This window comes from Lonchura striata, chromosome Z (genome assembly GCF_050655825.1).
Source record: "Lonchura striata isolate lonStrDom1 chromosome Z, ASM5065582v1, whole genome shotgun sequence".
Taxonomy (NCBI): domain Eukaryota; kingdom Metazoa; phylum Chordata; class Aves; order Passeriformes; family Estrildidae; genus Lonchura; species Lonchura striata.
In genome coordinates this window covers 32,795,509-32,808,640 of record NC_140740.1, presented here as the reverse complement: position 1 = coordinate 32,808,640, position 13,132 = coordinate 32,795,509, and the positions used below count along the sequence as shown (strand labels likewise).

Sequence of the window (13,132 nt, the reverse complement as noted above, 5' to 3'; positions counted from 1 at the left end):
TGACAGAGAATGGAGATTGACTGTGGACTATCGTGGCTTAAATGAAGTGACTCCACCACTGAGCGCTGCTGTACCGGATATGCTGGAACTCCAGTACGAGCTGGAGTCCAAGGCAGCAAAGTGGTATGCCACCAGTGATATTGCTAATGCGTTTTTCTCCATTCCTCTGGCAGTAGAATGCAGGCCTCAGTTCGCTTTCACCTGGAGGGGCGTGCAGTACACCTGGAACCGACTGCCCCAGGGGTGGGAACACAGCCCCACCATCTGCCATGGACTGATCCAGACTGCACTAGAAAAGGGTGAGGCCCCAGAACACCTGCAATACATTGATGACATCATTGTGTGGGGGAGCACAGCGGCAGAAGTGTTTGAGAAAGGTGAGAGGATCATCCAGATACTACTAGAAGCTGGCTTCACCATCAAGAAGAGCAAAGACCTGCCCAAGAGATCCAGTTCCTGGGAGTGAAATGGCAAGACAGACAACACCAGATTCCCACTGAATTCATCAACAAAATCACAGCTATGTCCCCACCAACCAGCAAAAAGGAAACACAAGCTTTCCTAGCTGCCATAGGTTTTTGGAGAATGCACATTCCCGAGTATAGCTGTCTTTACCTGGTTACCCACAAGAACAACGATTTCCACAGGGGCCCTGAGCAGCAACAAGCCTTCACCAAGATCAAGCAGGAGATTGCTCATGCTGTAGCCCTTGGCCCAGTCAGGACAGGACCAGAGGTCAAGAACGTGCTCTACTCTGCAGCCGAGCTTGTCCTGGAGCCTTTGGCAGGTGCCTGGTGAGACTCAAGGCCGACAACTGGGATTCTGAAGCCAAAGTTACAAAAGGTCCGAAGCCAACTACACCCCAACAGAGAAGGAAATCTTGGCTGCCTATGAAGGAGTTCAAGCCGCCTTGGAAGTGAATAGCATGGAAGCACAACTCCTCCTGGCACCCCGACTACCGGTGCTGGGGTGGATGTTTAAAGGAAAGGTTCCTACTACCCACCATGCCACTGACGCCACATGGAGCAAATGGATTGCCCACATCACTCAGCGCGCCCGTATTGGAAACCTGAATCTCCCTGGGATTTTGGAGATAATTATGAACTGGCCAGAAGGTGAAAACTTTGGTCTCACTGACAACGAGGACCAGGTACAAGCGACAAGGGCTGAAGAAGCTCCACCATACAACCAACTACCAGCAGGAAACACACTACATTCTCTTCACTGACGGTTCCTGTCACATCATAGGGATGAACCAGAAGTAGAAAGCAGCTGTACAGAGCCCCACAGGGCAACTTGCACAAGCTACCGAGGAAGAAGGTGGATCAAGCCAACTCGCTGAACTCAAGGCTGTTCAGCTGGCTCTGGACATTGCTGAAAGGGAGAAGTGGCCAAAGCTCTACCTTTATACTGATTCGTGGATGGTAGCCAATGCTCTGTGAGACTGGCTGGGAAGGTGGAGAAAGGCCAACTGGCAACATAGAGGAAAACCAATTTGAGCTACTGATATATGGAAAGACATTGCCTCTCGGGTGGAGAAACTAACATTGAAGGTCTGTCATGTGGATACCCATGTCCCCAAAAGTCAGGCTAATGAGGAGCACCGAAACAACGAGCAGATAGATCAGGCAGCAAGAATAGAGGTGTCAAAGATAGACTTAGATTGGCACCATAAGGGGGAGTTGTTCCTGGCTCGATGGGCTCATGATGACTCAGGTCATCAGAGCAGAGATGCCACCTACAAGTGGGCACGAGACCGAGGGGTGGATCTAACCATGGACAGTATTTCTCAGGATATCCATGACTGTGAGATGTGTGCTGCCATCAAACAGGCCAAGCAGGTGAAGCTCCTATGGTATGGAGGGCGGTGGTCCAAGTACAAGTATGGGGAGGCCTGGCAGATTGACTATATCACACTGCCCCAGATACGCCAAGGCAAGCGTTACGTGCTTACCATGGTGGAAGCCACCACTGGATGGCTGGAGACTTTCCCTGTACCTCATGCCACTGCCCGGAACACCATCTTAGGCTTGGAAAAGCAAGTCCTGTGGAGACATGGCACACCTGAGAAAATTGAGTCTGCAACGGCACCCATTTCAAGAACGGCCTTATCAACACCTGGGCCAGAGAACATGGTATCGAATGGATATATCATATTCCCTACCACGGTCCAGCTGCCAGCAAAGTTGCACGGTGCAACAGACTCCTTAAGACTACCCTAAAGGCACTTGGTGGGGGAACATTTAGAAACTGGGAAATTAACCTGGCAAAAGCAACCTGGATGGTCAACACCTGAGGGTATGTCAATCGAGCTGGCCCTGCCCAGTCAGAACCTTTGCACACAGCAGATGGAGATAAAGTCCCTGTGGTACATATGAAAGGTATTTTAGGAAAAACTGTTTGGATTAATTCCACCTCAGGCAAAAACAAACCCATCCATGGGATTGTTTTTGCTCAAAGACCTGGTTACACTTGGTGGGTAATGCAGAAAGATGGGAAAACCCGTTGTGTACCACAGGAAAACCTAATCTTAAGTGAGAACTGAGTGTAAGATTTCATTGTGATGCAGATGGAAATAGAATAAGGGGTGGATAATGTCCTGGCTTGTAAGATAAGCATGTACTCTATTTGCCCTCTGTTGGAGGAGGCAGGTATCGCCTCTTAAATTAGGCAGTTTTCTTATCTCTTCCAAGAACAATGTCTCCCTCCGGGGAGGTATCTTCTGTTAATGAGCCATTGAATGACTTACTGCATGACTAGTAAAGTTATATCATCCCACTGTGAGATGCTCCACCCACAGGGAGAAGCCAAGCATCCCTACCTGCATTTTTGGGACATTAGGGCAGCGTCTTCGCTGGATTCCCAGAGAAGCAGCTTCTTCCCCGCTGGATCCCCAGAGGAAGACCAGGACTATCTACTCTATCACCAGACTTTCAGAGAAAACTACACCCTTCTACAGATCATCACTTCAGCAGCATTTCATCTGCCACTCCAGGAGGAGCAGCCACCATTTAACTGGACTATTACCAACACCCTGACTCCTCAGGGTGTCAGGTAGTTTTGTTTGTACTAATTACATTTTTTTTGTTTTTTTTTTCCTAGTAAAAAACTGTTATTCCCATTCCCATATCTATGCCTGAGAGCCTTTTAATTTTGAAATTGTGGTAATTCGGAGGGAGGGGATTTACCTTTTCCAGTTCACAGGAGGCTCTTGCCTTCCTTCACAGACTCCCAACTTTTCAAACCAAGACAATGAGTCAAAGCAAATCAGCACAACTATCAACCGTTAGGACTCAGCTTTTAGAGACATGATGAAACCCACTATAACGTATTTGAAATATTTTACACTTTTAGGAAACAACACAAATTTAGCAATTAATTTGCTTGTAGCATACAAGTCTGTTAGTTGCAAAATAAACTATACTCTACACAGTGCCTAATTAAAACTTAGGATTCTGGCAGCTAAGAAAAAATATTTTAGTCCACACAACTCTGCATGTCTGCTTCTTAGAATAACTCAAAACCCTTGCTTACAGGAAGTTTTATTTTGTTCAGTTATACAGTTTTGTCTCTATTAGTGGTACATTAACCACTTAACCCCTCATGATTTTAACAGGGTCCCATTAAAAGGATGAAAAACAGCTTGTATGTATTAAATTTACAGGAATAGATTAAAAAAATTCTAGGTTAAAAAAAATAGCTTCCAATTTCTAACACACACACCCTCTTATGAATGTTGCTTGACCCAGCAGAAAACAGTCCTGACAAATCTCCAGAAGGCAATGTCCTTGAACAGTCAAAACACATAACCAAAGACTAAAGCTAAACCTTTGTTCAGCAGAGAGACAATTAAACACTTTTATCCCCTCCAGAAAAAGCAAAATGAAATATGGCAATATGTATTTGTAGTTAGTTTACTGAATGACAGCCTTTAGGAACTGCCTTATTTTTGTAAAATGGCTTAGATAGCTTCTTGTCGTTCCAAACATGCAAAGGGAACACATCACCTTGTTCAACAAAACTTGTAAAAGGGCAAGTACAATAACCTCTTTGGTTAGAATTATTTCTGCACATCCCACTCTATTGCACACAATAACTATACATAAACGAGAAAAGACAGAAACAGATAAATCAAGACAAAAGAACGTTAAATGTAATCTTTCACCATAACGTAAGCATGAAGAATACAATACTGTACCTACAAGTCTAAAAAGAAAAGTCAGTAATAAAGAAATAGCAAATCATAGCTCTTTGGTTTCACTAGTCTTTTAGTACAATTCACCATATAAAAATATGCCTGAGTGTTACATAACTGTTCAAACATCACATTAATCCCAGAGTGGCTTGAAGCCAACTTCTCCTCTTACTAAAAGAAACTAGTGTATTTTGTTTACTTAAATAAGCCCATGTTTTCACTGAAGTATCCCGGAAAAACTGTTCTGGGATCTGCAAAGTTCTGTATGCCACCCTCCCTACATTGCTTTTATATTCACATCTAATTATTTCACAGCTTCATTATTAAAACAGACAAATTCTTTTCCCTGCAAAAGACCATTTCTCTCTAAATGAAGAACATGGTCTCTTGCTGCCATGAAAGAACTAATGTGCAGCTTATTGAGCCCCAGTTACCTGAGCGACAGGAACAACTACTCCTTAGTTTATCAGAGAGGTTTTTACCTCACTTTTTTCTTCTGTGGCATGCTTATACATTCAAACACAATAATAAAGACACCTGAAATGTGAAATCTGTTTTACATTCATTATAAATTCTTTCTACAATTACTTTGTCTCAAATACATGGAATAAAATAGTATTCAATTTTCAAGTTACTTCCTGTTAAAGGGACTTTGAAAAAGCAGTTTACTTGAACTGTAAGGTAGTAATATTCAAAAAGTTTAATAAGCCAAAGCACAATATAAACATTCAGCTATTACCTACGTTTCATGGTTTTAGTAATTCTGTGAGAACTCATCTCAGTTTACATTCTGTGTCTGCTTTACACATTTGTATGCAATGTCAAACAAAAGCCATTTTCAGGAAAAAAATTCCTTAAGAGTTAGGCTCTTGTTACAGGAAAAGAACAGTCTATTAAACAGACTTGCACTACATTTGGATTTACTACATATCCTAGAGGGATTCTGAAAAGGTGTGACTCCAGACCACAGTTATTCCTTAAAAACAAAAAACAGAGATAAAACATTACAACCCTGAAGCAAAGTGCAACTTTATTTCTATACACAGCCTTCACTTACAATTTCAGCAATTATAATCTTAAGAGTGGACTAGTGAATCGGTGAATTAAAGATTACAGCTTAAAAGGCAGTGATTACTACTTTGTAACTTCCTATCTTTTACCCAAAGAAAGAAAAATTGATGTATTTCCAGAAGCACATGGGTCTTCCATGGAAGACTAAGCATAAGCATAATTTGTCTCAATTATTCTGACTGTTATGACAGGTAAAACGTGAGCAAAACAAAGGGTCCCATGGAGATAGAGTAGCAGTGTTCTGAGCCAGCTTCCTGCTCAGTCCCTCCCAACTGACTTCCCAGAGAAAAGCTCAAAAGGTTGCCTGTGCATGTGCAAACAAAACAGCATGAAAAGTCTCTTTTACATAAGAGTTTGCATCAGGTTAAAGATAAAAGGAAGTGAACTGGACCCCCTTCATGACTCTTTCCGTATCTTTCCGTTTCTTTGTTTTGCTATCTCACCTCTGGATCACCCTTGCAGCAGGACTAACTGCAGGAATCTACAGATGGTGAACTTCTTCATTCTCCCTCTCTCTTTTTCACCTTAATTTCTCTCATTCCTTGCTTTGCCTGGGCAAAGCACATACTTTTCCCCGCTCTGTACAAAATGAAGGAGTTGTTAGCCAACACATTTTGAGTCTAATAGTGCGGGTTCCAGAGTTGTAACAGCTGTACAATAAAGTGCAAGAGTTCCCCAGCACGTGGTCTGGTGACTTCACTTAGACTGGTAAGAATTTACAACAAACATCACACTACCAATGGCTTGTAACAGTAAATTGGCATTGAGGTTGAGAGGGACTGAACAGCTCTTGAGCTATTTTTAGCTGGATGGACTCAGATATCCCCATCTCCGACTGGGGTACAGGATGAACCAGGAACAGGGAGAAGCAGGACATGACGGCTCAGGAAATTCCAAGCATGGACCCCTTCCCCTTTATGGGAAAGTATGACCTACGCTCATCTTCATATGTAGAGTACTATGTGTCATGCTAATGGAAATACAAAAAGATTAATGACTCCTTACTAAAATGTCTAGATAGCAAAGAGAGAGAGACATTTCTATAAAATTTGGTTGACTCTTTTACAAAAATGTTCATACAGAAAGCAAGATGAGACAGACTTTTTTTTACAAAAATATTTGACAGCAAAAGAGAGAGACAAATTGCTACAAAATTCAGCTGCAAAACATTTGCAAAAATATTTGAAAGTCTTGGTTGAGCTCTTAAAAAACATCCAAGAGATTTGGCTGATCACTTCCAGAGATGTTTGGATAGAGAGAAAAATGAAAGAGCAAAATTGGAATATTTGCTGAATATAGAAAAGGGACCTTACCCAATCTAAGGGTGTATATATATAAAGATGTGCTGGGTACCACAGTAGGGATGTGAAGGTGGCCTTTGGAGTACAAGGACTTACGCAAGTGCTCAGATAAGGAACTAGTATGTGAAATGAAAAGGCAAGATTAAGCTACTGGATTTTTAGAAACAAAGAGAGCGACACACCCAAGGTGAAGGAATCAAAAGCAGTAATGTGTAGGTCTCAGATTCCGTCAAAAAGAAAACGGAAAATTTCTAACCAGGCAGAAGCCTGTGAAACTATCAAGAAAGAATGTAAATAAGTTCTTTATCTCTCTTGTTGTTCACACTGTTTATAGTTAGGTTTTGCTACTGTATGTCATTCACTGCACACCAATAGTATGAGATGTTTTTACTTCAGGACCAATAGAGTTGGTCTGCATGAAGCTCTGTATAAAAGAGAAATGTATTTTCAAATAAATCAGAGTTATACTCTCAGCCTTCTGAACCAAGTCTATTCATTCCCATCCTGCCTCAACAGCGTCTCAGTGACAGATGAGGATGAGAAGGAGAGAACCACAGGAGTGCTGGGCAAGGAGACAGACAGCTGTGGAAGAGGCTAAAGCCAGAAAAGTGGCCATAGTAAAGACAGAAGTGTAGGCAGCAGTTGCTGTAGAGCAGAATTAAGCTGCAGAAGAAGAGGCCAAGTGATACTGAGAATCTGAGGTTTTCATACAGGTAAATGGTCCTTAAGAGTCCTAGTCCCTCACGCAGTGGGCTGCCTTTTGGTCAAGGGGGTTTAGGTTTCCTGGAAAGGGAGTGCAGGCCTCAGGAGATGGAGCTGCTTGCTGCTGAGAGCAATCAGGAAAAGATGCTGAAGGCAGAAGGGCTGTTTGCTGTCAAACATGTCATATTAGCAAGGCTTCCATACAGCTTCAGGATGCATATGAGAGAATCCTCCATGAGGAAAATTGCAGGATGTAGCACCTGGATTCTGGACCACTAGCTAAAACTGAAATCAGAGACGACAGACAGGGTCAGCAAACTGTTACCAAATCGTGCGATATACCAGAACCAAAACATCAAAGTTATTGCAGGTTAAGTTAAATGAGGAGAAGCAAGAAGCTGTATATATTCCCACCTCAAATATGGAGGCTCAGACTAATCCTACTGGAAGTTTTTAGTTTAGGCACAGGCAAAAGTACAGAGTTTTAAAGCAGTGGTTCAGATACTTACTCAAGCCCAATTCCACCCAGAGACAACAGCAACCACTTTACTGCTCCAGGTACAGGAATGGGCCAGAGGAAATTGAATAAATTGTATCTTTCACAAAAGGAAAACCAGAGATCAAATTAAACATCAGCAATTAAAGTTAAGCCCAGGACAATCAGTTTTAGCAGATTTTTTCACTATTGGAGCAGTGACTTCAAAGCCTTTCAGCAGTTACTTGTGGATAGCTACCGATGCCTATGATAAAGAGCATTGTGTTCACATCAGTGGATAGTACCTTCTTTTCAACTACTGGTTTAGAACAAGGCATTTTCCCTTTTTTCTTTTCCTACAAGAACTATGACAAAGCAATGACTGACATTAACTGATCAAGCATTTTGACTACTAACAGCAACTACATGTTGCTGTTGTTTTACAATCTGTATGTAGCACTACCGACCCAAGATGTTTCAGCAACGCGTCCTTTAATCTTCATCCTGTTAAACAAGAACTACCATAATAAGACTCTAACTCAGTTTGGGAGCTAATACAAGAATAAGTATATGGAGGCCTCACAGCCAAGGGCTTTGCCTTGCCCTGCTTCATCCAAGAAGGAATTAAGATTCTTTCTGTTGCCTGTAAGTTTGTCTACTGTGATGTATAGTACTTGTAACACCTGACCTGAAGACCTCCTCTGAAATATGGTTCACACTTGGTATTAGAACTTTGAATAAAACGTTTTAGCAAGATATGCTTGCTAAAATTGTAATAGAACCAACACTCTGTACATTTTTCAGTTTAGTACCTGAAATCTTACTGAAAATTATAATTGAAGAATGATGAAATATACAACCCCTCTGGGGTTGGCTTGGAGGAGTTCAGATGAAAAATCTTATGCCTATCACTAGAATACTATGCTGAATGGAAATGTGGTGCCTGAATTCCTTCCCTGTGTCCTATCAATGTTCAATTTGACAATCCTTCAGAGATGGATGCATCAGTGTACCCATTATTGAACAAGCATTACATGGGATGCTCAGCCTCATCAAAGGGGTCACCATTTCTGTCACCATCCACAATACTACAACTTCCACTGAAGAGGCCTGAGTAAAGATGAAGGAAGCTGCTGACCACATTGCCGAACAATTCCAAGCACTGCAACCAAATAACTTGTTCAATGAATCAAGCCTTGGATGCCAGATTTCTTTTGGTTTTAAACCATGGGGTGGGGAAAGTGTTTGACACAAATGGGGACTGTAAAATTGGTGGGATTTCCGTTTTTAATGATGAGCATAACCCTTTTTTGCAACTTTGATTAGCTGCATACTGTCTTGCTTCCTCCCTCTCCTAGCCCTGCATATAATATATAGAGATCACCACAGCCAAAGATGAGCCGTATGTCCAACCAATAGTAAGGAATATTTGAGCCACTGGGTGATATAGATGTTTTGTCTCAAACATTCTGATTGTTCTGGCAGAAAAGCTGCAATTGGAAGACGGCCTCACTGAGGTGGGGCAGCACAGTGCTGAGCCAACTCCCTGCTCCATCTGGAGACTTGTACTCACTTCCCCACCCTATGCTCATTCCCTGGAGGAGGGCTCCAAGGGCTGGCTATGCATCCAAGAAAAAAAGAGCACAAAAACTCTCACATGTAAGAGGCTGCACCAGGTTAAATATGAAAGGAAGCAGACTGGACTCCACTGCTTTCTTTTTCCTCTCTTTCTCTTTCACAATTCCCAGCTCTGGACCAGCCACACAAGTGAGACCAAGGCAGGATCTAAGGACTGATGGTATTCTTTTGTTCTCTTCCTTTTCTGCTTTTGTTTCTCTTCTCCCTTGACTCTGTCTGGGCAAAGCACAGCTATCATTTTCTACTCCATACTGAAGTTTATTGTGGGAGTGGGGAGTTGTAGAAATGTTGGGGTTTGTGAGCCAACACCTTTAAGTAGTGTGTTGAGCGTTTATTAAAGTGTACTGTAAAAATTACAGGCTTGCAACCTAGCACTTGTGGAAGCCTTCAAATATCAGGGCCTGTTAGCCAACACCTTTTAAGTACAAATAGTGGACTGGTTGCCAGACACAAGATGATCACACAAAAAAGCACAAGAGCTCCCTAAAGCATGTCCAGTGTTTTTGTTGAATCCTGATGAGAATTTATAATGAACATCATGGCCCCTACAGATAGGTCATGACATGCTCAAGCAGAAATTCCTTTAGCTAGTCTTTTGGTAGTAGCTAAGCATCTGCTAGAGGAGATAAATTTGAGCAATGGAGAAATATGTCAAAAGGAAAGGGAAAAATAATAAAGGAAAAAGAAAAGCTGAATAGTGAATAGGACATGTAAGGGTTATGTAACAAAGTAGTAAATCTAACAATAAGAAGAGGTGAGCAGGAAAGGTACAACTTTTACACACCAAACAGCTATTCCTAAAGAATCACTTGATCACAAGAAATCAGTTTGTATACTAAAAGACCAGCAGAAACATACAAACACCACTACACAGCACTGAACTGGTACAAGCCCAGCTCTTAAAAAGTTTCATTATAGCTCTTAAAAAAGTCTATTCTGACCTCTCAAGCTGGAGTATGTGTCCAACCAGAACAGGCAATAATGAATTAAGACAGATGAAGAGGAAGATTCTGGAACTGTAGTTGTTCTACCAAATTAAATTTATGCATTTATGTTTAAACATTATACGTTAAAATGCATATATTGTATAACGCTTAGACCTCACATAAAAAAACTGTTTAAGCTATTTTTTACACAAGTCCTGAAGTTGCCCTAAGTACCATAACAAGACAATGTTTGTATAATTTTATGCACAAGGGAACTATTAATTCAAAACAATTAAAAAGTTTGAGTCAATAGAGCACTTGTAAAATACACTTATTTTAAAAATGCAAGCATTCCTGAAAGCTGCTGTATAAACACAGCCATTCACTGCACTTGAGAGAAACCCACAGAGTCCTTCTGCACTAGAGTATATGGTTACCATTGATATACAATAGAAGATATCTTGCTGCTCGTAAGACAACAGTAGGTCAAAACTGGAATGCTACCATGAGGAATGCAAATACAATTTTAGGATACTGCAAGAGAGATTACAACAACCACACCTGCCAAGGGTAACTGCTTAGACTGCAACATAAACTTAATTCAAATAACCCCATTCAGGAAGGCTAAACTTGAACTACAAAGGTGCAATACAGAGAGGAAGTTAAGCGTCTCATTTACAATAACAAAACAAGAGCTAAACATAAGCCTAATGACTGCTCTGAAAGCACAAAAGTAAAAGTGCCAGAGAAAACAAAAACTTACATTTTAAAAGGAAAAGGATCATATGCCACTGTATCTATAACTGTTAGAAAAAAGTCCCAGCACTGTCTCAAAAAGGAGAAGAACAGGAAAAAATACAAAATCCAAATAAATCCCACTGTTTGATGTAGCTGCTTTTAGCAGACTGAACCTTGAGACTCAAATCCCTTCCAATATGGAAATAAGTATGTATCTGAAATACATACGGAAATAAAAGAAAGGGAGAACCATATTAAAAGAATCCACTAGTTCTACCTGCTAATAAATGTATTTTTATCTTACTATGATGATGTAAGCTGCAGTGTTGATTATCATTATAATTCCTTCATCTGTTTTTCATTGCAAAGACATTACAGCTTTTCCTGCCACTAGTGTAAGAGGAAAAGTGGAAGTCACTACATAGTCAGAGTTCTTTCAGCAATAGTAGTAAATTACATATATACTTAATTGCTCTTTAGTGACTTCAAACTAAATTACTTAATAAAGTTGCTTCAAGCTTTTAACTCAGCTGGGAACAAGCAGCTCTAAGATTGAGATATCTGGAAATCAAAAAAGTAAATGTTGACAATGACAAGCATCACCTGTGACAGCTGAAATGGGCTGAAATGGTAGCCACGCTTACTAAGTTGTACGTGTCATAAAAAAGTTTTTATCGAAAAAATCGATCAGATAAAGTTGCCTTGCTCTACATGATCAAGTAATTAGTGCTTAAAAATCCTCACTACCTTGCAATGTATTTCTACAAGTGCTTCGTAGTAGACAGCCTTTAAGTAGAAGAATTCCCCGACTATTTTCAACTTTCACCAGACATACAGAGTAAGTTCAAGATATATTGAAACAAAATTAGTGTAAATCTGATTTAACACACAATAACCTCAAAACTGTATCCAACATTGCTCTCTCAATTTGCATGTTTTGCATAATTTGCATGTTTTAAACACTTCTACTACTCCAAAAATTAGGACAGTAGTAGAGAGCAGGAGAGTGATACCAGTATTTTTCAGGAGTTTATTACGTTTGTAATGTTTATCAGGTTTCTTATCAAAATGCATGGCATTTCTGTTCCCAGAGTTTACCTTTCACTTTATGAAACCATACTATTCTATGCAAAAAGTTTTGTGCTACTGCAGCAACAAGAAGTCCTAAAAATCCTTCAATTATGAGAAGTAACCAAGTGAATGTCATCATGAAAGACTTCAGTTATGACAACAGTCATTTACCAGAAAGTTAAAAAAATCCAGAAGCAAAATAGAGTGTAACCAAAGTAGTTCCGATGATCTGAGAAAAAGCCAAACAATTATGTATTAACACAATATCCAAAAGTATCATGTTTGAAAAAGAAGTAAACATACTACACCGCATTGCAAATAAAACATGTCTACCAAAGTGATATGTAAATACCAGCAGTTAGAGATGAAAACTACTTGGGGGCAGGAGTGTGGATATTAAAACACATGCAGTCTCAAGAATTTCTGGAGTTTCCCTATAGTCATTTGATATTAAGATTCACAGTAAACTTCTTGTTCCTCTACTTGTTGGACAACAAAGGAATCTACTAAGATGACTGCTGTAGAGTGTGCATCCTTGAAGCAGCACTAAACCATCACTGACTTTGCAAACACCAATTTAGCCTTGAAAACAGTGACAATAATTAAAAACTACTTTTACCCAATATGGCCAAACAACACAATTACATATATCACTAATTGCTTTTTATCTAATTCAATGAAATCATACAAAACTATTAAATGTTTCAATTAAAGAAATCAACTCATTAACATCTGAAAGGAAAAATCCAATTAGTTTTTCATCCCAAATCCTTTAAAAAATATTAACTTACCAGCTTAATTGCCACATAGTCATTTGTGTATAAGTTTTTCCCTTGAAAAAAGAATAAAAACAAGAATGTGAGACACTGGCTTTTCTGTTCAACTAAATGCCATTTAAATACCAAGAAAGTCTTCAAAATATTTTTCATCTAAGGTGCTAGTGTTCTGGCAGTGACTTACAATATGTAGGTTTATTAAACCAATACTTTAATTTAAAAATAATTTTTCCTTGAAT

The 13,132-nt window shown here is 40.0% G+C and overlaps 1 protein-coding gene across 14 annotated transcripts in view; it reads right to left on the bottom strand.

Moving 5' to 3' along the window:
• Nucleotides 1-13,132, bottom strand: part of CSNK1G3 (casein kinase 1 gamma 3) — a 228,019-nt gene that overhangs the window by 194,369 nt on the left and 20,518 nt on the right. For 12 of the 14 annotated variants that reach the window (XR_014951366.1, XR_014951367.1, XR_014951368.1 and 9 more), the window contains exon 4: nucleotides 12,909-12,949. The exons of the other annotated variants lie outside the window; for them this stretch is intronic. Coding sequence is in view for 5 of the 12 variants with exons in the window: in XM_085566822.1 (XP_085422948.1) it covers nucleotides 12,909-12,949 (41 nt within the window). In the remaining 7 variants the exon portion in view is untranslated. The remainder of the gene's footprint in view (nucleotides 1-12,908; nucleotides 12,950-13,132) is intronic. 14 annotated transcript variants of the gene reach the window in all.